Below are 24,639 nucleotides of genomic sequence, written 5' to 3'. Positions count from 1 at the left end.
CCCGGCGCCGCTGCTGCCCCCCGCGAGGGCGTCCTGAGCCTCGCCGAGGCAGCCCCCGCAGCCCGCAGGCCTCGCCGCCCCTCAGGGCTTCGTGCAAGGCCACGGCTCCGCCGCTCGCGGGCGCTGCCCCCTTACCACGCGAGGAGCACCCGTTAAGGCCTTCGCCTTGTGCCCCCAGGCCGCGTGACGAAGCCCCCAAATCGCTGCCCTCCCCTGCCTTGCCTCTGCCCCAGTGCAATTCCCCACACGCAAGTCATCGCCAGGCTGTTGCACAGCCCCGAGCGCCGCTCCTAGCCTTGGGCCGTGGCTGCACGCGGCCCGGGACGGCCCTCAGTGCGCCAGACTGAGCTGGCACAGCGGCACGAGGGACCCTTGCCGGGAGGACAAGGGAGGCAGGACGCTCCTTCGGGAAGGCTGAACTGACCTTTCCCTGTGAGCTTAAGGGTGACCTGCAGCAGGAGTCCCGATCTCTTCTGCTGGTACCATAATGCAAGGAAATGGACTGCCGCACAGACAGACTGGCCTGAGCAGGAAAGTGCCTTTTTGGAGCTGACCGGCCACACGGTCAGGGTTTTTGGGCAGACCTCTGCCGACAGGCACTGTTCCTGGGCTGGCTCCCCCGGCCCAGCCACGCAACRTTGCTGTGGCTGGAGCAAGGGCTGAGCAGGGCAAAGCTTGCTGTCGCATGCAGCCAGGCGAATGTCCCCCCGAAAGAACAACTGCCCTCGGAAGACCTGCATTCAACCCAATCAAAATATTTTGTTACAACTTCATGGTTTTGACTTTGGTGCTAAATCAGACCAGGCAGCGTGCTTTGAAAAGGTCAAAAAATAAGCTTTCAAATATTTTGTTTCCCAGACTATTCCCAGCCTATCTTTCTGGTCTGATCTGGACAAAGCTGAACCCTGAAGCTCTCCTGTAGGACAGACAACCCCTCCCCCCTTTTAGCTCTTCCTGCCCTCTGTTCCCATGTCTCCTCGGCCAATCTCAAGCACCGCTTTGCTAAACTTCCAGAAGTTTGGTGGCTGCCAGACCTGTCCCTGAGGAATTGCCCACTCATAAATGCCAAAGCTGAAGATGGAAGGGGAAGGACAGACGTAAATGCGACGCAGACTGTGCAGATGGCATGTGAAAGGGTGACGCAAAGGCTCAGGGTTCAGCAGGAGAGCCAGCAAACCTGGCCCAGCAGGTCCTGCACCTGTCTCAGCTACACTTTGCAAATGCTGATGTGCTGCCCCACAGAACCAGCAGTGAAAATTGGCAGAAGGTTTTTATTCTTACTCTATGCATCTCTTTTTCTCTGGGAAGTGCAAACACACATGGCGAGAGCCAAGAAACCAGCATCTGAAGGAAAGGAGCTGCCCCTCCTCTCCTAAAGCAGCAGGGCATATAGCAGAAAACTTTGGTGCTGGCTGATGGGTGCTGCATCCCCCCACAAGGGAGGTGGAAGCCAGGGAAGGCGAAGGCCAGAAGAAAAGGGCCGTTGTATATGACCTCTGCAGGAAAAGGTGCTGCTAAGGCCCAGAAGAGAGCCAGCCCTCATCTGCAAACATTTCAGAAGTGACCTGTCTCACCAGACACCATGGTGGGACTTTGCATGCTGCGGTGGGCTCCCTTCTGTCCCACCGTAGGTGGCATAGAAAAGCCCCAGCCAGTTTTGGAGCCTGCTAACATAGCAGTGTTTTTTCTCTGCCCTTGGACGTGGCCTGGTAACTCCAGCTTAAAGAGGGATTATGATTTAGAAGCTTAGGTTTTGCTGGCGCTTATGAAATCAAGGGAACCTTCCTCCTTGCTGCTGACACGGATGCCGGATGTTTTAAAATTAACTCTCTTCTCTCCAGACATGCAGAAAGCAGCTAGCTAAAGAAGGATATTGAGCTGCCATGGTTACTGACAAGGCAAAATCTTTTCAGGAAGGGTGATTTCTTGTAGACCACCAAAGGCTTAAACTGCTGGTCGCTGGGAAGTAGTGCGATGCTAAAGATGCCACTATCAGTGACTATGTAGGCAGTGCTGAGACTCTTCCTATACTCCTTTCCTACTGCAGGAAATCAATCCATCCAAAGCATGTCAGCAGAGAAACTACTGCAAAAAACATGACTGCTTCACCACATGTCTAAACTGTATGACCAGACTGACATCAGCTTTGATTTAGGCCTAGTTACCATCATCAGTGACAAGATATTGGTGATATTGGCATTCACTTTTCAGTTTGCTCTGGAGCGGTTTAACCTGGTGGGAGCAGAAGCTGCAGAAGTGCAGGGTTTGTCTTGGTGTAGCTCAGATGAAGCCCTCGTTTTCAGTCCACTCAGGGTTTCCCGCTGTTTTTTTTCCTGCTTGCCTTCCTCTCCGCTGCCTTGCCGAGTGCTCTGGCAGCAGCTTGAGGATCTCTGAGCTCTTTTCCCACTTGCAAACTGGGAAGTCAGCTCTTTTCACCTGGGCAAAACGCACATGGTGCACTCACAGATAATGAAACAGCTCCAAAAGAATGGCATGTTCCCCATCCTTCAAATGGGTAGAGATAAAGAGAAAAGCCTTGTTTTAATTTTTGCAGGGCAAAAGAAGAATGACTTGTCTTGCTTCAGTTTAGGGCTGTCCAACCCTCCTTTCCAGGGGCAAGATGGAAAAAAAGAAGAGGAAAGGAATTAGTCTGAAAATCCCAAAGCCAAAGCTTCCTCATAAAAACTATTATCAAGTAGAGAGCCATGAGCTCTTAAAGCTTGCCGAAGGAAGAGGATTTCAACGTTTTCTTTCCAAACCCCAGCTAAAATAAGTGTTTCCAACCCCAACCCTGGCAAGCTGCTGCCAGGTGAGCACCCCTGGATCAACTGCTGAGAAGATGAATCCACATTAGGCCATTGGCCTGGACCATGGAGGAGCACCGTCACATGGTGGTGGTGCAAAGGATGTCAAGTAGCCACTGGCAACCTCTATTAGGAAGTGAAGAAGAGGAAGATGGCATGGAGAGGCCAGAGGGCAAGGAGTCCTGAGGGGCTGCAACAAACCAGTGCATGACATGTTGCTTTGGATTGTTAATTCCTGGCACTAACCTGCACCTGCACCAGTGCTCTCATGCTCAAAGAAGGAGAGGATCCGGCCCACGGGCTCTGCTCCTCTCTCACACCCACTGCTTCTGAGCAAGGCACTGCTGCCAAAAGCCTGGTGGGAAGAAACCAAAACAAATGATTCACGAATGTTAAAACTCCTCTCAGGATTGCAGGGGTAAGAGCAGGTGATGACAGAGGCTTGCAAAACTTCACCTGGCTTTCAAAGGCTAGAGCTAACCTGATTTAGATCTGAATCCTGTTTGACCTGAAATTCTGGCATTCAGATGTGGACCCGTGGTTGTGGTTACATCAAAGAGGCAGTACTCATCTTAGCATTGTTATCAACACAGGTATCGAACTGGAGACACGTAGTAAGCTCTTGGTGGCTTGTACACACTAAATAGGCGAGTACTATCCATATTTCACACAAGGGAAATTAAGCAGAGAGAGACGGGGCAATGTTGTTGTGGTCACATAGAAAGAACAAAGCAGCGTCATGCTCTGAGCTCAGATCTACCAGATGTTCATCCATTGTCTTAGCCACAGGGCCAGCATCCCCACTTTTCCCCCATATTTGTAAAGAATCCAGCAAAAATTATGCAGCAGGTTGCCTATTGCTAAAGGGAAGTGCTTTATTTCAGATAAAAAAGCACTTAAAAAATAATTCACCCTATTCTCCCCACTGCTTTTTCCTCTTTCCCACATCTCAGGCACATCTAAAGATTGATTGCATCGGAAGTACGTGTTTTGAATGTAAGCTATGCTTATACACATCATATGTTCTGCTAAAACGCTTTCCAAGAGCTATGGCTGTCATTGCAGGCCAAGTGCAGAATCCCTATATTAGCTTTTCCTATATTCTACAGGGATTAAATTCAGGACCTGATAATGAAGTATATTACGACAAAGGGAAACAAATTGCTGCCAGACCTACTTTCTTATCCAACAGGAAAAAAAAGTACTTCTTAGTTGATCTGCAAATACTTTAAGGGTTTGAATAATTATTTTTAACCTTGACCAGCTTCGTGACGCAGTTCCTAGCACAGCCAGGCAAGCCTTCCTCCCTTCCCACTTGAGAGGGTGTGCGCTGCAGTAGGATGGGAATGCCTTACCCAGCACTACCACCACCACCAAATATCATCAAAGCCTTTTCCTAAGGAACAGTCCTAGCTGCAGCTATGCTAGGGCACAGACTGAGGATCGACAGGAAAAATTGCTGTTTGCATCTGTTTGCAAAGGAGATGAGTCATACCAGTGCGGGCTGCAGCGCAGCAGTCTGTGTTCTCATTGCAGTAGGTATTAGCACCTTCGAATTGCTGATAGCAGAAATCAGAGTCAACCCTTTGGTTGCCACAGCTCCTCTTTTATGAAGCTGTGTTGTTTCTGCTGCATATGCTGCTGCCACCTTCCTTGCAGCCTCCCGGCAAGGGGCACAGAGCAGTCCGACAGCAGGTGGTGGGGTTTTGTCGTTGGCTTGGTGGGTGTCATAGCGCCTGGTGTGGGGAGGTCCCAGAARAAGGGGTGCTCCAGGATCCCCATTGCCAAAAACCCATAAATGCTGTTCCAAGTGTTACTCAGCCAAGACCTACTCTGATGGTTTGCAGTGCTGTTTAGAGTGCTGCTTTTGGCTGCTTTTTAGGTATGAAAATGCAGCCAATAGAAGTCAGTAAAGAAACATATTGACTGTGAAGAGTTGTATATCATACCATGAAAAGTGAATCACACCCCTTTTGGCCCCCATCCATATGCACCCAGGTAGTCACGTCTGCAGTGCTCCCAGTGCACCCCATTGAAGGTCTCAGTGTATCTCTGCATGCCGCCTTCTTTCTACAGAGCTCAAAATGGTGTCACTCAGCTAGCAAAGAGAGTTGCTGTGCTTGAACAGGCGAAAGACGCTAACAGCACTATGAGACAGCCTTGTTCCTTACACAGAAGGCTGCCACAGATCTATCTCAATTTCCCATATAAAAATATATGCATGTGCACAGTGTGGCTTAGCACTTGCAGAACAGAGATTACTGTGTGTGCATGTAGCAAAAACAGCTCCCATGCAATTAATTGCGGAAGTACAAGGCTAGAGGTCTGCGTGCTGTGCCATTCATCTAAGTATATGCAGTAGAAACAGTTGTTCTGTAGCTCTGACTGTGCTGTTAGGCATTCCAGGCAAATGCAAAAAGAGGAAAAAATCAGACAATGAATAAATTATCTCGGCTTCTACCTGAACATGTCTGAGAAAATCTAGGCAAAAGCTTATAGCTGTGCCAAATCCGGGGCATGGTGGATAGTACAGAGCACAGGTCAAAGTCAGGGGATGGGAGGGGAGGAGAATGAGGACCTTTGTACCTGGCGCACAGCAATTTTTCTCGAGGATCCAACCCCCTTGGCAGCAGCTAGCTGTTTGCAGTAACCACCTCAGCTCCATTAAGCATGTTGATTCTTTCCCCCTTAATGCTTCCATGCCAGTCGACAGCTTGGCCCTGGGAAGCTGGGCTAAGCCAGTGGTGCATATAGAAGCTGTCTGGGAGCATATTCACACCTTTAAAGATGTGTATGGGAGGGGAGGAGTGAGAGGGCAGGGCCAGAGGCTTTTGTTCAGCAGATCCCAGTCTTAAAAAATGATCACCGCCCAATACTCCAGAGCAAGGCACCGTCTTCTTTTCTCCACTCACTTCTCCATCTATGAACTGGGGATGTGAAAAAGATTTCACCAACACAAAAGGCAGCACTGAGTTAGGCTCTGTACAGGGGTAAGGGTTCTGTTAGGTCGAGGATCTTTTTTCTACCTCTGTGATGGGTTTTGTTAGTCTGTTTACCATTTGCTGGAGTTTTTTTTTGTTTTGCATTTTGCTTAAATCATTTTCATTGATTAGAGCATCTGCTGCCATCTGTGCCTCTCCCTCCCTCCCCTTAGCAGGACTTATAGGCAGCCACAGTCTGGATGGAGAGTTTGTGCAGTGTTAGCCATGCCACCCGCAGCACATATCCTGCACAAGAGTGCTAGGGCACAAGGAAGGAGAGGAAGGAAGAGATGGCTCCATCAACATCCCACTCTCTTCCCCTACCCAGACTATATCTGCCAGCTGCTGTGATTGTACCAGTTCAAGACTGCTGTAGTGCCAAGGTCCCAAGCAAGATCAGGACCTGGCAAGACTAAGAGAGGATGCTGTTCCTGCTTGAAGAAGCGAACAGCTGATGAGACAGAGAGTTAGAGGGGAAATATGGATGTGAAGTGACTTCAGTAAGGTCACCCAGGGGATCAGTGCACGGCTGGGAAGAGAGGCCAGAGCTGCATCCTGCTAGCAGCACGACCCTACCTCCTGGACCACGCTGCATCACAGACTCGTCTCGAATAATATGCAGCACAACAGAGGCCATACGGATGCCATGATGCCTGGGGGAGTGCTGCATTCAGGAAGGAGAGCCAGGGTTATAATGGTACAGCTCAGTGCCGGGTTTTGTTAGTGATTTACACGCCTTGCAGAAGAGCAGGGATGAAATACAAACAATGTGGCGATTTGCATGCTCCTGCAATTGTAATTCAGGTATCCAGGGTGAAGGCTGCTTCAGCACAGACTCACCACGCTTGGCTTTGATATGAAAACACAGGCAGTCAGCTCACCCCCATCGTGGGAACCAGAAAATGCCTGCACTGAGCTGGAATGTGGTTACTCAAGTTAGCTAGAAGCAGAGAGCCCCATCTTGTCCTGTTTAATACCGATAACCCCTAGACGTGAGAGACTTGAGAGATAACATCTGCTGCTCTTAGAGCATGTGGGTAGTAAACCCAAGCCAGTTTACCCTAGCTGGAATTTGAGCCGGTGCCTGCAAACTGGCATCACCAAGCCCTGAATAGCGGAGGGTGGCCAGGGCAGAACCTGGGGAGAACAGCTGGACCAAGGTTGTGTAACTGCAGCTATGTTTATTTGCACACATGAATGATGCACAGCCCTTGTGTGACTTAGTCCCAGGAACGCCTCTCCCTGCCAGCGTGGAGTGGTAAATGTGTAACGATGCGCAGTATCGCACATGACGTCACCTAGGTGCATGTACCAGGCTTCATGCAAACATGCTAATCTTGCTGGAAGGAGCTGGACTTGCTGTATTCCCGCAACCCTGCTTGTTTGGTTGCACAGCACAGGAGCCACCCTCTTCCCATAACTACGTCTTGCACAAATCCTCTCCAAAGCCAGCTTGTTTCCCAGAGGGTGGCTCGCACCTTCCCAGCAGCTGGGAGACAACCTGGTGTGAGCAGCACTTGCAGGCTGGGGCTTCCTGTGTGGTGCCAGCTGGGAGGCCCTAGGTGCTCAGGGGGTGGATGGGCGCAGAGCCCTGCTCCCAGCTAAGCCTGGAGGGAAAAGTCCACCTCCTCCTTCTCCTGGCACCCACAGGCCTTCGAGATGGACAGCAAGCCAGAGCAGCCCAGCTCCTGGGACTCCCATGGAGTAGTCTAAGGGGGCCCTCTACCTGTCTCTGGCAGTATGGCTTTTGGGAAGTGCTTTTCTTGCAGGAATTTTAGCTTCAGCCTCTGCAGAGACAAAGAGCTTCTCTTCCTTGCTCAGAAAAGCTAGATTTTACTTTTTTGTTTTTACCTAGTGAGAACTCACCCTCATCACTAACACCCCAGAGGTAAGGGAGATACCCACGAGAGATGTGCAGATTTTCTGCAGCATTTTACCATGGTGGAAGCAGACCCTGGCAACTCAGGAGTGTGGTGGGACCACCTGACCCTGCAGCCTTTCCACCTCTCTCTGACAAAAGCAAAAACTGAAGAGTTCCTTGGTGGCCAAAACTTCTTGATCGAGCCCCTGGTCCCGCAGCCGGGTTGCAGGATCGCTGTGGCCCTCATAGCGGGGGGGGCCCAAAACCAGACGTGGCATTTTGGACACAGTCTAACAAATGTTGAACACGGGGGAATAATCACCCCCAGCCCCCGTCACACACCTTCTCTCCCCCTCAAGTGAGAAAGGAAAAAGAAATCCCGAGCAATTTGTCGAGCTAACTTCCCTGAAGGAGTAAAATTATGTCTTTACGTGGAAATGTGGCCACCATTTCTTCCTGATACCAGAAGTCGTTGCAAGCATTTGACTGTTCCTTCCCTCCCCCCCCGCCCCGGCTCGGTTTCGGTTTTTGCTGCTGAATGCGACAGAGGCTGCGTCTTCGCAGCCAAAAAAGGTGCGATTTGGAGACATCTCTGGGAAGTTTTGAGCAGCAGAAGTGAAAAGGCAGCGAAGCCGCCCCTGAAACCGGTCCTTCTGTCGCGTTCGCTGTCAACATTGGCAAAACCTGAAATTCCAGAATTTTCCCGAGCAATTTAAAAAAAGAAAAAAGCAGTGTTTAAAGGACCTGCCTGTCTTATTTGGCTGTTCCTTTTCTCTCCCTTGTTCCCTTAAAAAGAAAAAAAAGAGAAGAAAGGATCTTCTTGATCGGTTGCAGTGTGTAATATCGCAAGGAGCCTTTTACCTGCGCGGATGCGCACCGGGAGCCCTCCCCGAGGCGGCGGCACCTCCATGGGTGCTGTCGCTGGACGGCGACCCGAAGCGTGAGACCGAGGCCGCCTGTCGCGGCCGCCGGCCGCGTTGAGGCACCGCTGATGCCTGGGGCTGCCTTTCCGCGCCTGTGTCGGTGCCGGGGATGAGTCCTGGGGGGGCAGCCGGCCTCGCGCGGGCCAGGGAGGCGCCGCCATTTTGAGGGGCGCTGCCAGCCCCCCTGCGCAAGATGGCCGCCGAGCATGGCCACCCCGCGCTGCCTGGGCCGCGGCCGGGGCAGGGACAGTGCGCTCCTCGGCGGTCGGCGCCCGTTCTGCCCCGGCGGTTTCATAGGAGCAAGGGGGCGACACCGCGCTGGAGTTTCAGGGGAGCGCCCCATCATGGGCTTGCGCTCAACCAAACCCCGAACAGAGGACGAGCTGCCCCGTGGAGGCCGGGAGACATGGGGTGCCGTTCCTCGCTGCGCCTTCTGCAGCGGGTCCTTGGCTCGGGCTCGAGGCAGCTACCGCAAAGGGGCGGCTGCTTTGCTGTGCTTGGAGCAGACGCAACGGCACAAGCCTCCACCTCTCCCTCCGGCTCCAGCAGTCCCGGGAGGCAGGAGTGTCAGGGGCTCCGGCCGGCAGCGTACGAGACCCTCAGATTTCCTCTCCCTGTGGATGTTCGTGCCCTGAGGCAAACTTAGAGGACCTGATGCTAGAAAGCAAAATGGACCCCTACAGCCAAGCCCCACGTGCAAGAGGAAAAGTCCTACCCTTCTGGAGGCCAGCCACAAAGAAGAGACAGAGACCTGTTAGACTCTACAAAGCCAAGTCCACCCAATATGGTGTCTTCTCGCTGGTTGTAACTGGTACCAGGTGCTGCAGGGGAACAGCGAAGCACTGCTAGGGTGCTTGGGGAGGCAAAGCGGGAAGAGTCTGCCTTTATTAAGCCTCACCCTGGTCTCTAATAGTTCCTTGCGAGGATGATTCAACTTCTGTGCTTTAATTTTGATTTGCAGTTGGTTTATTTTCTTATGTAAAAGTTGGCAGTCTTGGGTTGGTACCTACTAGAATATAATAATGGAAATAACCCTTCCACTAAATCCTGTATTTTCTTTGGCTAACCAGGCACACAGACAGAGTGAAGAAAAAAGAAAACAGGCTGGCTTTGCAGTTCACTGAGAAGGTCATTTTACACTTGGAAAAAGATGAGGTAGCTGTGGGAAATGAGATTAGATAAAGGGTCAGGCATCTGAAAGGTTATATTTTAGTCCTGGTCTTGCCATTCATTTGTCTTGTGACCTGGGGCCGATCTCAGAAGCATGTTTTTTCATGTAAGGCTCTGTTGATTTGAAGCATCACACATAACTGCAGATAGCTATTGGGAAGGGGTCTGAGCACCTGCTTCATTCAACGGCAAACGCACGGCATCTCTGAAAGCAGGCTATTGATAGTCTGCAAAGTGCTGTGGTAGTAGCAGGTTCAAACTGCAGCTATTTATTTTTATAATAAATGTTAGTCTTAGCAGGAGAAGTAGAGGCAGCCTCCCCAGCTACATTTGCTTGTTTGCAATTGATTGGCCATCGCAGGAGTTGTTGATGCCTGTGCTCTTAAATCTAGATATGCACGCTCCTTTATGGCTGCTTGCAGCCCCAACCTACAGCAACATCCCTCATTCCTGCTTTAAATCTCTCCTAAGCAGCAGCTATTGACATTCGCGTTTTACCTTGTCAGCCTGTTGGAACTAGGAGCCCAGCTTTTCTGAGGATGGAGCTAGCACATCAGCTGGCTATGGCACTGGCATCTTTTCCTGCTGAGTTTAGGCTGGCTGTATGCTTCATCAACTCAGCCCTACTTTCTAAAAGACTCAAGAAATGCAAAGGTCCGTCTTAACAAGCTTTAGTACACTGAATAATCCTGTGCATTTCATCCTGGCTCACCAGAGTGAATGGACAAGTTACCCCATGATGGTGGGTATGGGACAGAGTAGAGCTGTGCAAGGTTTTTCAGTCCTTTCTCTGTCTCTGGATTCACGCATAAGTCAGAAGAGGAGAGGATGATCTCAGGAATTAACGAATAGCAATGTTATCAGAGGTATCTTTATTGACAGTTTACAGAAATACAGTAGCACTCAGTTCACAGGATTTATGCAAGTTCTCCAGATGTTGTCTACATTCTCAGCAATGCCAGGAGATCCCAAGGAAAATCCTTCATATTTTCCATCTGTTTTAACTCTTTGGGGCTTATCTGGAGCCTTTGGGGTTCTCTAGTATGAACTTTTCTAACATTCAGTTCTCCAGGGAGTGTAAGTTGTTACAGCCGTTGAATAAAGTTCAACAGAGAACTGTATCAGAGAAGGAAAAAAAAAAAAAAAAAAAAAGCAGGTACTTTGGGGGCCTGGGGCAGGGGAGAGCAGTCTGAACATGTTTGATATGTTCTGTGTCAGCCCTGCCTGGATTGTCAAGTTTCTCTCTCAGCAGCAGGCGTATTGCCTTCCTCCCTCCAGCTCTGAATCAGAGCTCACAGGTCCTGGGAGGCGCCTCAAGCCCCCGGCCCAGCTGGTCACCAAACGTTAGTGACTGGGCCATGTTTTCTGAGGCTGCTCTTCCTCCTGTACTGCTGCGGCCAGTTTACCTATCTAGGCGTATTGGCTCGAGTCATGTTTAGCTCTAGGTTTTGCTCACTGCTGTCACACAGTTTTGTTGTTTATTATGAAACAGATATTTGTTGTTTTTTCTCCCTGCACAAATGTACAATGAAACCCTTTCCTACAGTAGTTCACATACAATTTGGGGGCAGGAAGGGTATGCTTAGTTAGGCTGATAAATTCATTTAATTTTTAGTTACGTATTTACTTTTTTTTTGCAATCAAGGTGGAGTGTTGTTTTTGTGTCCTTGCTACAGGTAATAACTGCAGACGCTTTCGGTGTAGAGGCATTTTGCAGCTGCTGTTGCTGCTGGCCTCACTCTAGTAGTCAGTGAGTGGATATCGCAGGAAGATAAAGATAAGGATGATACAGAAGGTGGCAAGGGCTGAGCTGGTGATGTTAAAAAGCCGGGCTGTCTTGGCATCTTCAACTGCTCCGTTTAAGTCATTGAGGAGTTTCTTATCCCGGACCTGAGACAAAAAACAATTGGGAGATGCATGAAAAGACAAAAGCACACTGGTTTCAAGCAACACTCACACTGCTCAAGGCAGGTGCACACTTTGAAAGGTGCTTGTATAGCATACAGCAGCTGATATGTAAATATTTGAATTTTAATGCTCTGGGATCCAGATTCTCCCACTGTAAAATACCCTCAGGTTCATATCTGGGCTCTGCTACGGATTGGGCCTGTGAATCCAAGCAGTATAATGCATGTGGGCATGGAATATAACTTGAATACAACTCCAAGCTCTAGATACACAAGGGAACTAATCGTCACTGCTGTCATGCACTCTATGTGCGTGGCTCCTTTTGCTTCCCCAGTAAGCTGGGTGCTGGGACATCCTTCCTGCCACATTGTAACATCTGCAGCCTGGCTCTGAAATGCTGGGGTTTGGGTCTCCTGATCRGATAGCAAGAAAGCTGGCTCTGGTGTGTATCTGTGTGCCTCTGCAGTGAGGGGATGAGCGTGCAAAACCTGGCACTGGATCCTACTGCAGTTCAAGGGCTGCACACAAGCCTCCAGCATATTAAATAGTCCTGGGTTAATGAGCTTCTTTTGCAGGTCTTATGCAGCTTATGTAGTGTCTCTAGCACTGGCGGCTTTCAGTCCTAACAGCACGGTCTGCTGTGTTCATTATCTTAGAGGCTGTGACTTTCATGGGCTCAGCTTGGGAAGCTCTGCAGATGGGTAATGATCTTGCATGGCTGTGCGGCTGACTGGCCCCTGCCTCCACCAGGCTGCCAGGGAGCCAGTGGCGCTACCAGCCAGCAACTGCTTGGCACTTTAGAGCACAGCAGATTGGGGATGTGCTCCATCCATTCCTAGAAGCGATGTGTCCCCATCACCAAACCGCTCCTACAGATGACACGCAATGCATCCTTGCCAGTAGCTGGAGCAAAGGGGATGTAGATTTTAGCTCTTTTCCCTTTCTAGTGTCACAGCAGGGGCATCCCTGGGATGGTGCAGCATGGCAGCRTGTGCCTGTGCTCTTTCTGCTCTGTTGTTGGAAGGCTTCAGGCAGCAAGGTTGTGTCTTTCTTGACACCCTGTATTTGCTCTTGGGAGTGTGAGCACATTAGTGTGCTCCCACTGAACACTAGATGTCGATGGCAAGCTGTGAAAACCTGTAGTCAGTGCTAGARTGCTACCCAAAAATACAAAAAGGCTTTTACTGACCAGGAGCCTTCCAAAGACGTTCTGCAGGGGACTCAGGTCGCATCTCAGTGACTTATCTCACCCTCCTGCAGCGCTTACCCACAGTGCTGTCCAGAAAGCCTGATGCTGCTTGCTGAACACGGGGAAGGGCAGGAAATCCCTCAGTCCTGGAGAGTCACTGGGCCATGCCAGCTCACTGGACTCCCAAAGGCCACAAGGTGTTTCAGATCCTCCAGCAACATCCCCTCCATTCTAACAGCAGCAATCCTCCCCTTCATCACCCCAGTGAGGAACTCTCTGCACAGACACTTCCTGCTCTTCATTAATCACGCACAGTGGGGAGGGAGGCTGTTGCTTGCATATGGTGTGCAAGAGCCTGCAGTTATCAGTCACATTGGCAAGGATGGAAAAGAAAACCTCTGTTTCCTTTTCTGTATTAAATCCTGGAGTCCCACCTTCTCCTCTCATCCTGCCCTCCTTCTGGGAGCATGCAGCTAGGGCTGGTCTGGTCTGCCAGGCCTATGCAGGTGCCTGAAGCTCCAGAGGAGAGCTGTGGTGCTGCTGGTGCTGAGCACTTGGTGATCCTGGCCCGCATGGAGTGCTTCGCAAGCATCCAGGCCTTGAGTGTGCAGCCACTTTCTGCGGGGGCCTGTTGCTGTCCCTGTGCAAAAAAACCAGGCTGAGAAAGCTGCTGGGASCTGCTTGTCGTCTTTGCAGGGCTCTGAGCAAAACCCGGTGCTAGGGCTGTCATCCAGGTGCCCTAGGCCTTGCACATCCTGCTCATTTGCAGCCTCAAGGGACCTGCATCATCATGCTGGGAGAGGTGACAGGTGAGAGCCCAGTCTCCAGCCCACTGTAGTAGGATTTCTCATGAATATACCAATGAACGTGGCAGAGGCAGGGGGCTTGTTGCAGACAGCTGTGCAGCAGCAAGAGCATTTTCACTACTGCTTGGTACAGAAAGGATACCAGGAAGAGTGGCAGAGTGATATATATCCTGTTGTCAAGTTGTCAAGCACAGTCCCAGACTGTGTTTGGTTTTATGGCATGTTTGGATGATGCTTTCAGTAGTGGAGGCCACCTTGGAGAAGGGACCARGGCTGGAGCCTGGGAGCTCATGTGCCCTTTTGTGTCAGCTTTGTGTCCAGTGTGACTCATTTCTGAAATTATTGTGCAGATTTAGTGTCCTCCTGAAAACCCTGACCATATCAGTGCTGGGCAGCCAGCACCTCCTCATGCACCAGGTAAATGCAGAGGTCTGTGCTCGGTGAGCCCACCATGCATAGATCTGTCTCAGCCCAGATGTGCAAAGCAACAGGGGCACTGAATTCAGGTCATAAAGCCTTGAAGATGCTTCCAGTGTACTCTTAAGTAAAGAGCAATCTCTAATGTACTTGCCTCTTCACAGTGGTTGGGCTGCCAAAGGCAAACCATGTGTTGCAAATATTGCATCTCCTCCCTGTGCTTTGGGAGCAGGTGGACTGGTTGGTTGGCGCAGGGCCGGAAGCCTGAGGAGAGAAGTGGGCCTCAGYGTTCATAGCAAATACCTGCTGCTGATGTTCCCTCAAGTGACAGCTAAGCAGAACCAAATGTAGACTGTGCATCTTGGAGAGGTCTCTACCTGTCTCCTGCAGCCTGCTTTTGCCTTCAGCTCCACTGTGCCAGGGAGACACAGATGTCTCCAGTGGACTGGCATGGGTGGGCTACCAAGCTTTCCATCCACCTTACTGCCTCCTTTGCCTGGCTCTGGCTTCTCCCTTCCCTGCTGCCTGGCTCTCCTGYGCTGCTCCCCATGGCACTGATTTCCCTGCTTGGCTCTTTCCCAGTGCTCTAAGCATCCTCTCTGACCTGATACTGACTCTCACTCGTGACTGGTGCTTTAGCTCTTTTCCATGCCCTGCTTCGGCAGCATTCCTGCATCCTTGCCTTCGCCTGCTATCTCTAATCCCTCAGCCTCCCCTTCCCTCTGCCCTTCCTGACCACGGCACTGTTTTTGCTTTTAACCTTGCTGTCTCCTTTGCCTGGTGCCTGCCTGCAGCTTTTCTTTAGCTCTCCCTTTCTATCTTTATTCCAGCTCCAGTTCTTGTATTGCTGAGCATTTCTAGAGCGAGTTTCACCTTTTCTCCCAGTTCAGTTTTTGTCCATCCCATTTCTCCTCCTTCTGAAAGCTATTACCTTCARCACCCTTCTCACAGCCTCTCTCCCTCCTCTGCCTTCTCCTCTTTGTAAATTCTCACCAACTTCTCTTTGTGCCCAGACATTAATATGGAGTAAGATGTCCCCTCACYGATCTTCCTCACTCCTCCACCTTACCTCTGGCTTCTTCTTCACCCTTATTTCTGAGCCCAATGCACCCTTGTTCTCTGCAAAGAGAGACACAACTGCCCCCTTCTCCTGCCTCTCTGGATGGCCTGGCCCCATCTGCCTGCTCCTGCGAACCTCTGCGGYACACTGTGCTCTTCCCACTCCCTGCCGTTCTCTGCAGTTGGAGAGYGTTGTTGCTGAGGAAGTAATGTGGCCCATCTCCTTTGAGTAAATGCAGGGGGAGCTTTGTATTTGRCTTCATCTAGCTATATGCTGCCTTTCATTCATCTGACCTTTTTCTTCTCCTTGACTTTCCCCCAAGTATTCTCTGACTGTTTCAGCCTGGGTTGTGTAGCTCCTTCATCCTGCCCCTGCCTCACTGAGTTCCTCCATGTCCTGTCCTTGGCCCCTTCCTCTCCCACTTAATTATATTCCCATATACTCTGTGGCTTCAGCTGTCACTTTTATCCAAATCGTTAGTTATTGTCCATTATCATCTGTACTGCAGTCAAGCCTATAGGCTCCAAACAGGCCTCCTGCAGTACGAAAATGTAATGAAAAGACATTTCTTGTTTCACTTGCAGTCTGAGTCTCCTACTTCTCTGTAGCTTGACTTCACCTCCTCTGGCCTGGGCTTGCGTCCCCAGCACATTCTCAGATATYTCCCCTTAACGTCCTGCTGCGACATCAAATTCAGTCTCTGTAGGAGGAGCTCTCCTAGACAGCTGAGACACGTTCCTGTTCCTTCCTTGCTCTGTCCTTCTTAAGGAGATGCCTGTCTTCCTCATATCCCAGCCTCATCTTTTTCTATTTTCATGCTTCTGTGACCATCATCGGCCATAATGTCCTGGCACCTGGCAAACAAGAGCAAGTGAGTCCTCACAGTGCTTTTGGGAGGCCTGGAGCTGCCTCCTTGTGCACCAGAGGGGGTGACGCCTGGAGAGGGAAAGGTCTCCAAGGTCACAAGGCCAGAAGAAAAGACAAAAATCCCTGAATCCAGATCTGGTGTTTCCTTAGATGCAGACTGTCTTTCCTCACTTTGCCCCTTCTCATCTTGCCTAAAAATATTTTAGGATTTTTACCTTGTTTAGCACTGAGGTGACTGATGCATAAGGATAGTTATCATGCACCTGTGGGGTTCCACCAGGCACCCTAGAGCACAATGTGTTGACTCTTTTGAAGAAATCCGCCTAGAAAAGGCAGATCTTTAGTTCTGAATTGGCTTGGCAGTTTATATTTCCTCCTCATATTCTATACTCAGCCTTTCATGACACACAGCTGTTTTGGTGCTTTAATATGCAAACATTGCTCCTGCCCTCTCCCACTGGTGATAGGGAGTGGTGGCCTTTCCCTCTGTTCCTGTTTGTCTGCCTCTTCTGAGCTGTTCCCCTTGCCCTCCGTCGTCTCCAGGGCATCTATGCCCAAAGCCTCTCTCTGCTCTCTCCACCCAGCGTCCGCTGCCTTTTCTCCCCCCTGGGGCTGTGCCAGTGGCTTCCCAGCTCAGTGTTCCCTCTGGCTTTCCCGGCGAGGTGTTCCTCCCCCCTTCACCTATTTTGTCTGTCTTTCAGTCCTATTCCACATCTATATTTATCTACCACCTGGAAATCTCTCTCCGACCTGTCTGCTATGTGCAAGCTTTTGGCATCTTCCTGACGCTTTTCCTTCCTTTCTCTTCAACCTACCGTTTCTCTGCTTTCTGGTCTCAGCCCCTCTTGTTTTTAGGAGCGGGGAACATGCTGCATGGGTACCAAGTGCTGCGTCAGCTTCCAGAAGGAGACAAATGGTTTGTTGATAACAAGTCTAATGAGGCTGTATTTAAGGCAGCCTGGCTTTTAGTATTCAGCCCGCAGCTGGTTAGATGTATGCTTTGGGAAGAGGCTGGTGAGGCTATAAACCCATTTCCCCCAGAGCTCTGCTTCCCTACCTGTAAGGAGCTTTTTGCTCTGGAGGGGATCCTTGAATTTACTTGCTGTAGGAATCAGTTAGGGCTCTCTAGCCCACATATCTTCTTCATGCCTATTACTAGGACCTGTGTCATCTGGCTGAGAAGCAGCTTTTGCCCCTTGGTTTCACTTACTTCCATAAACCATTACTCTTCCCAAAAAGCAGCCGGAGAGCCTGTCTGAGAGGCCAGGTACCGCAGCCTCACTGCTTCTATAGCTTAATAACTGCCTACATATTTGTGCCAGCCTGCTTCCACCCAAAAGAGAAGATCAAGAAGCAACAAGAGAGGAAGCCAAGCAGAAGTTCCCAAAGCTGTATATTAGGGATCGCTTACAGAGTAGGGAAGAGAGCTCAGATTTCCAGAGACCCCCCACTCTCTCCTCCTGCTACGCCATACTGCTCCCCCTGCCTGTGTGTTTCGGTGGGCCACTGAAACTGCTCTTTATTAGCAAGGAAAAACGTGCTGTCATGTGTCAGAGATCTCTCTCCATCACTGAATGTAGCCACATTTCCCATTGAAAGCAGACACTGCACCTGCGGGAATTCGTACCTCGCACCTTCCACCAGCTTGCTGTAATGCATCTTTTTGATGTCTTTTGATGTCGGAAAAGGGTGGCTGCATGGAAATGCAGCAACGAAGGAAAAATTCTGAAAGCAAACCCATGGGTTGCTGGTTGGACTTAAAAAGGCGGCAGGGCTTCTTGCCACCTTGATCTCTATACATTCAAAATTAGGCTCCCATAATATGACTTGTCTCAGATCCCAGATTCTCTGATCTACTGCCTCATAGCATAACTGGTACTGAGAAAGATTTGGCTTTCCCCAGTGGTCTCCTGAGACAGACCTCCTAATGACTGAAGCAAGATCTCCTAACACCAAGCACTGATGCATCATTCATTACTGCTTAGAGGTGGCAAAGAGGAAGGGGATGCAGTATGCTGAATATCTGGTGCAAAAAGCCAAAGCCACAAAATTTGCTTCTGATCAAAAACAACAAAATCTTCCCCAAACATGTCTGTTGGAGTGACCCTAGTATTTGCGCTGAACTTATATTACTATTACTGTAGGATTTCTAACTTTCCTAGTCCTGCTATTTATCTCTGCTTCCCCACGAACATGCACTTGCGGTTACATGTAAGCACATTGCTTGCACTCCGTAACGCTGACCTTGAGAAGTCTAGGACGCTAGAAATAACCCCCAGAGGGATAAGTGAGTTGGTGCAATTCCATTGCAGTCCGGAAAGCCATGTCTGCTGAGGATCTTGCCCACCGTGGGTGTAAATAAAAACCAGGTGTGCCATCACAGCATTATTCAGAGCAGCTGGCTGCTATGTCTTTGACACACCGTACTTGGCTTGGGTGTCATAAGCTTTGCACTCACCTGACTTCATATGTTTCTTTGAATAAGAGCACAAATTCTTTGGTGCAGGTGCTGACATATTTCTTTGGCACATTTCTGTAAAATTGTTATCACAATGAAATAGCAACTCATGCATTTCCATGAAGAAAAAAAGCTAGAAATCTGTAGCTCACGTCCATCCCAGGACAAGAGGACAAGCAGACATGGAGCTACTGTTTTCACAGCTGTGGCTGAAACAGGTGAAGGTGGGCATGGAGAATGAGGTATTTTCAATGCAATATTAAAGTGGGCTCAGAGATCCTGTTTCAGCATAGTACATAAGCGCACATCTAAACTTCAGTATGTGTGTTATGCTGTTGAAACTGGTGGGAATATTAGGGTGTGCTGAGGTGCATAATGAAACATCTCATGGACTAGGGGCATGATATAGCTACTGTTTTATTAACAGTATGATTTTGACAAAAGCAGATACTATTTTTGCAGTGTATTGAAAGAACTATTTCTAATAATGAAAACAATGATTCTTGTGGTTTCTAAATGTTTAAATTATTTAAAGGAAATGTAATAACCATAATCTGGGAACCTAGTGCTATCAATGCGTTGATTACAGTTCAGCTAGGAAATCCGTGCTATTCCGGCCAAGAGCTCTGCCTTCAAAGGACAAGCCTCATTGAGGGGGTCCCAGAATGAGCCCTGTGGGGCTTAAGTGCTGCTGCTCTCTTATCCCTCCCTTCAGGACCTTCCTTGTTCTCTGAAAAGTATAGGAACCCTAGAAGGACTGGAATTTAAATATCTGCCACCGGATTGTCCTTAAAAGCGATTGCAGAGGAACAAGAAACATCATTTTAAAGGGACGTCTTTCCCAGTGCATTCCTTACTTCTGCTTTCTCTTAACTTCTGGGAAAACCTTATTGACAGTAAAAGAGACAACACTAGTGTTGGGTGGGAATGACCCTTACATCTGGTGGTGGCTCCCGAAGGCACATGCACGCACACACACCAGAGTGCCACGGCTGGGGTATTGTAGAAGTCTCTGCCACAGCCGAGAGTAAGGAAACATGCTGTCTTTCCTTACCTCCCACAAGTCTTCCCCAGAACAGACCTACTACCTCCACAGCAGTCCCATTTTCTTCCACCAGTTCTCGCAGTACCAGCCTGAGGGGGCTTCACGCTGTCTCTGGCACTCACCGTCCCTCCTGCCAATTGCTAGCCCCGTCTGGGGGCTCTAAGGGACATTTTGTTTCTGTTTCTCCCTCTGCTGTGGGGGCAGAGCTGACAGAGAGGGCTAAGAACAGAGCAGGATTCCTCCTACCATCAGTTCAACACTGCTTGGTTCAGCTCGGTTCAGCCAGTCTCTGCATCTGCGCATGGACCAACCACCGCAGCTGATCAATTACTGCTCCTACAGTCCAAAATGTAATGCTGGCTTTTCATAGCCATCTTCTTTTCTCCTTTCCCTCATTCCAAGCTAATCAATCCTGTTAAATTCCCTCTTTGCTAATTCTTTTATTTTTTTTGCACTGGAGTTTATGCACTTCAGGTGTTTGCAGACTGAGCCCAAGCATTTGCCCCTATAGTAAGGCTCAGTCCCTGGTTTCCTTCAGTGTTACAGAAGTGGTCACTGCCTCGTCCTCTTCGTGTTAAAGATAGCAAAGAGCTGAGCCTTTTAAAACCTTGTAGGAAACTGGCCTCGTTTGTCCTGTCCCCTTGGGATGGGTCAGTCTAGTTCTCAGGCTGTCCTTCCCGTGCCACCGGCTGCAATCAAGAAATCACTTCTACAGAAATATCTACCACGTCCCAATGACACAAAACGTTTTCTTAGTCCACTGTGGCCATGACTTCCTTGGGAAAGGCTCCAATCATTAAGGCAAAGTCAAATGAAGACATAAAAAAGGAGGAAGCCTGTATATTCCTTCTCCTGGAGTAGCTGCCTGAAAGCACTGGTGATGTTAAGGGAAACCTCCTTCTTTTAGGCTGCTGCTCACTGGGTTTGCCCTTGGGTCAGGGCTTGTGGTAATGCTCAGCATCAGCATAATTTCAGGTATTAAATGCCTCTTACAGATAGCCCTGGGTTTAGCTGCATGGATGGCAGATGAGCATTCAATTCCCTGTATCATAGAAGGGGAAACTGAGGCACGTGGCACTGTGCCAGATCACCCAGTGTGGGGCTATGGGATCCCACTGGTGAGGTCTGGAGGCTTGACCCTGAGCTTTTCTGCTAGAGACCCTGCTAGTGGGAAGGCTCGGAAGCAGCCTCCTCACAGTGCTGTGGCATTTGCAGTCCCGGGAGTTAGATGAGGTTAATTGATCTTTTTGTGTGATGAAAGCCGTCCGTATACCGGCCTTCATCTAAATGCTGCCTGCCAGAACAAATCAGCTGGAGCATTGTCCCTGAGGCCTCCCAAAGTCTGCCACAACTAGGGCCACACAGGAGGCCCGGGACTCTTTACATATATATTTAGTTAATTTTTATGCTGAAAAGAAGGAAACGAAAGCCTCTTTCCCGACAGATGCTGGGAACCTGCCTGTTGGCTGAGTGCTCCAGCAGTGAAATCCTGCAGCCCAGCCAGGCTGCTCTCCCCCTGCAGCTACAGGGAACAGTTGCAGAAGCATTTCATGGACTCAGGAGATAGGGTTACCCCCAGGAAGGGCTAAGCAAACAGAACCATCAGAGTAGCGTACGACAATGCTGGCTGCTGAGAATTAGACCCCCTCCTCACTTCTAGGGTAAGCAGCCACTGTGGACTGCAACAAGCATCCTATGTAGYCCTGGACTAACCCAGTCCCATTCCCTTTGTGGGCTGTTCTCCACGCTGACTCTCCCTCCATCAACACGTCTAATTTTTTTTCCTGAGCCACAGTGTTTTGCAAAGCCCTCTGCACTCTCTACCACCTCCTCAGCTACCGAGGCTTCTTTCCACCATGCTGAAAAGATCTCCAGGGCTTGCCTGGTGATTTAATGGGCTCAGGGGAGGGCCGACCACAAGCCACTTTCTCCTCTGATGTTTTAATTAGAGAGAGGGCAAACAGCAAATCATTAGGATTGCCCTGTGCCCTGGCAGCCTCTCCCCCCTGCAACTTGCCAGGTGCTGGGGACTCTGTCCAGCTGCTGCTTGCTCCTTTTGGCTGCGAATACAATGCTGCCAGACCCCATACTGACAGGGTCTCCATGTCCCTAAAGAAGGGACAGAGTGCTGGTGCCTTCACGCGCAACACGAGCTGAGCCGAACCTGTGTTGCCTGCCTGTCGACCCCATCATGGTGGTATCTAGCAGCCTTTGAGGACACCAGAACAAGTGCAAGCACCTGACACATGCACAGCAACATTCCCAGCTCTGAAAGTCTCCTTGGCTCTCCCAAACCCAGTCCCCAGTGGGTGGAAACCAATGCCTTTCCACTCACTTCAGTGGCATAGAGCTGATTTACACGGACAGCCCCAAAATGCTTCCCCTCGTGGCAGCCCCCCGTGCCATGCCTTGCACTCAGTACTTACTTTCAGTGAGTAGGCCAAGGCAATGAAGCCGAGGCAGCAGAAGTTGAGGTAGACAAAGTTGAAGATGGACCAGAGATAGTAATCGTTCACCTCGGTGGTATCTGGGTAGATCTCGATCACTGTGGTGGGATTGGTCATCGTCTTCTTCTCTACCAAGTGCTTGCACTGAAGAGCCGGTCGCAGGCTGTCCCCTTTGCAGCTCTTGCTCTCCATGAGGTACCCAGCGGAGGCAGGTGCCAGGATGGGCGACGCGGGCTGCAGGGCGGGCGGCTTGGCGATGCAGGCAAAGCACCCCTGGGGGGGGCCGCGGGGGGCGTGGGGGGCCCAGGCTGCCCCGGCAAGGGGACACGGTGGGCCCGGCGGTGGGTCCTGCACCCTCTCCGTGGTGGCTGCTGTGGCTTCACCAGGTGCCGTCCTGGCAAAGTAAAAGCCCCTGTGAAAAACGGGGATGGGGGAAAGGGGAGGTGGGTGCCGGGAGGAGAGAGGGAAAATCAAGGGGAAAAAAGGGAGTAGGAAGGGGGAGATGTAAGGGGAAGGCAGGAGAGAGAAAGAGGGCCAGAGAGACGGAGGAGATCGTGGGGAGCAGAGCGAGGGAGTGGGCAGAGGAGAGAGGGAGGAGAGCAGGGCAGGGAGGAAGGGGGAGGAGAGAGCACTGTTACACCCCGGCCCACCAAGCAGCTCTCTCCGGCGCTCCGAGCCGCCCGCAATGCCGGTGGCCGCCCCGCGGCCCCCCGTGCCGCGCGGCCGGGGATCCCGCGCCGCTGCTGCCCCGGAGCTGGGGACGTCCGCGGCTCGCTCTCCCGTCCTGCCCTCCCCTGCTCTCCCTCGCTCCCGCGGTCCTGCGTTACTGGTGCCCGAGCCCCTCGCGGCCGCAGTCCGGCAGTAACCTATGTGTCTGCTCCCTCGCTTGGCATCGCGCACACACACGCACCAGCATGGAGGAAAGAGGTTGTGTTCGCGGCTTGGAAAAGAACGAAAGAAGGAGGAGGAGGAATCAAAGGAGGGGGGAGAAGAAAGCAAATAAAAGCACAAAGAAACACTTGAGGGGGGGGGGGGGGGGGGGGGGGTCTGCAAAGAGAGTTCCCAGGCAGCCGCACCACCCTCCCCCTCCCGCCTGCAGCCCTTTCCGCCTGCCCGTCCGTCTGTCCGTCTGTCCGGTAGGGCCTCCTGCTTTCTGTCCCATCCTGGGATCGAAATGGGTTGCCTGGGGGCAGCTTTTCGGCTGTTGATCTGTTTGGCGGAGCTCGTCTCCTAGTGCGGCAGAGCAGCCCGGATCCTCTCGCTTGCTCTCGCTCGCTCTCTCCTTTTCTCTCTCTCTCTCTCTTTTTTTTTTCTGCTGAGTCCTCATCTCTGCGGGATTCCTGATGTAATTGCATTTCCCAGTTCCTTTCACCTGTCTGTCAGCAGCTTTTTTGTTTGTTTGTTTTTTTCCCTTTTGGAGAATATCGTGGCCCAAGTGGAGGAGGAAAAGGAGAGGGAGGAGGGGGGAAAGAGGCTGAGGACAGAAGATGGGGAAGGGGTGTGTGGGAAGAAGCTGCCTGCCTCTCCTCCCCCCTCTTTGCTGGGCGATTAGGAGAGATGAGTCCACCTTGTGCTGCCTGTCTGTCCGTCCATCCGTCTCCTCAGAAGGCATCAGGAGAGGAGAGTGAGATACTCACAAGGAGGAATGCAGGGAGTTGCTGCATATCCGGCTCAGCACTGCCTCCGGCTCAGCTTTCTTAACATTGGAGTTGATGGAGGAGGGGAGGGCAGGGGTGGGGAGCACAGACGGGACTGAGGTGGCCAGGATGGGGGCTTGGGGAAGGCAAGTCAACCAGCAGCCCCCCCAAAACATGCTCTTTGCCTGTTTGTGTGTGGGAGAGCTGCACTGTGTCTCAGCCCCAATGCCCTTCTCCCAGTGCTCACCTGCCTCTCCCTGGGATGGGGACGTCACCTCCCGGTTCAGCCATCCTGGGGGTGCCCCTGGAGAAGCACGTCTCCTGGGCATGCTCCTGATGGTGTGGGACATTGTCCAAGCACACTTCTATGCTGGCTGGGGGGAAGGCTCAGACTGACTCTCTAACCCCCAGCCTCATCCATGCAGCTGGGTCTTGCTGCAGCCAAGGTGGCCTGGAGGAGGACCTAACGCATGCCTGGAAGTGGGGTGGGAGGAGGATAGGGACAATGTGGCACAGTGAGGTCGAGCTGAATGCAGCGCTGTGGGCAGGAGAGTGGCATCTGTGCTCCAGTCATAGGGAAGAGATAGAAAGCAGATAAATCCTGCATGCGGCGTGAGGCAAGAGCTTGCCAGAGCCCTGAGCCAGCAAAGGTTAGGAGCAACCAGGCAGTGGGGCTTTCGGGTGCTTGAGCAGACGGAGGTGGGAATGGCACCAAGGGTGCAAAAGCCCTGAAGGATCTGGCTTTGGCTTCCTGTCTATGCCTGGTTTTGGCACAGGATCAACAAAATGGCTTCTGCCTCCAGTCACCAACTGAACTGGGAGCTGTGCGGAAACTGCTCGTAACTTCATATCCTGGGGATGCAATGCCGGTGCACAGCCAGTGATGCGTAGGGAGGGCTCTCAGGTCATTCGGGAGCCTGCAGCTGCGGCATTGGGGATGTGAGGACAGGCTGTGTCACCTTGCCATGGTAGAGCCTGGCACAGTGCAGGTGGGCTTGAGGCAGTGGCCAGTTGTGCTGGGACACCGGGGAGGGAGGGCAGATCAATCTCACCATTGCAGGAGAAT

At 51.1% G+C, this 24,639-nt stretch overlaps 1 protein-coding gene across 1 annotated transcript; it reads right to left on the bottom strand.

The window, feature by feature from the left end:
* Window positions 1-10,600: 10,600 nt before the first annotated feature.
* On the bottom strand, window positions 10,601-23,492 carry IFITM10 (interferon induced transmembrane protein 10). Its single transcript, XM_085302189.1, is given in 4 exon segments — window positions 10,601-11,629; window positions 21,916-22,464; window positions 22,467-22,754; window positions 22,931-23,492. Coding segments are annotated over 4 exon segments (1,320 nt in total). The 5' UTR covers window positions 23,264-23,492; the 3' UTR covers window positions 10,601-11,479.
* Window positions 23,493-24,639: the final 1,147 nt, after the last annotated feature.

Source organism: Rhea americana, unplaced genomic scaffold (genome assembly GCF_003343005.1).
Source record: "Rhea americana isolate MKP2758 unplaced genomic scaffold, rheAme1 scaffold_187, whole genome shotgun sequence".
Classification (NCBI taxonomy): domain Eukaryota; kingdom Metazoa; phylum Chordata; class Aves; order Rheiformes; family Rheidae; genus Rhea; species Rhea americana.
This window is presented reverse-complemented; position numbering and strand designations above follow the sequence as displayed.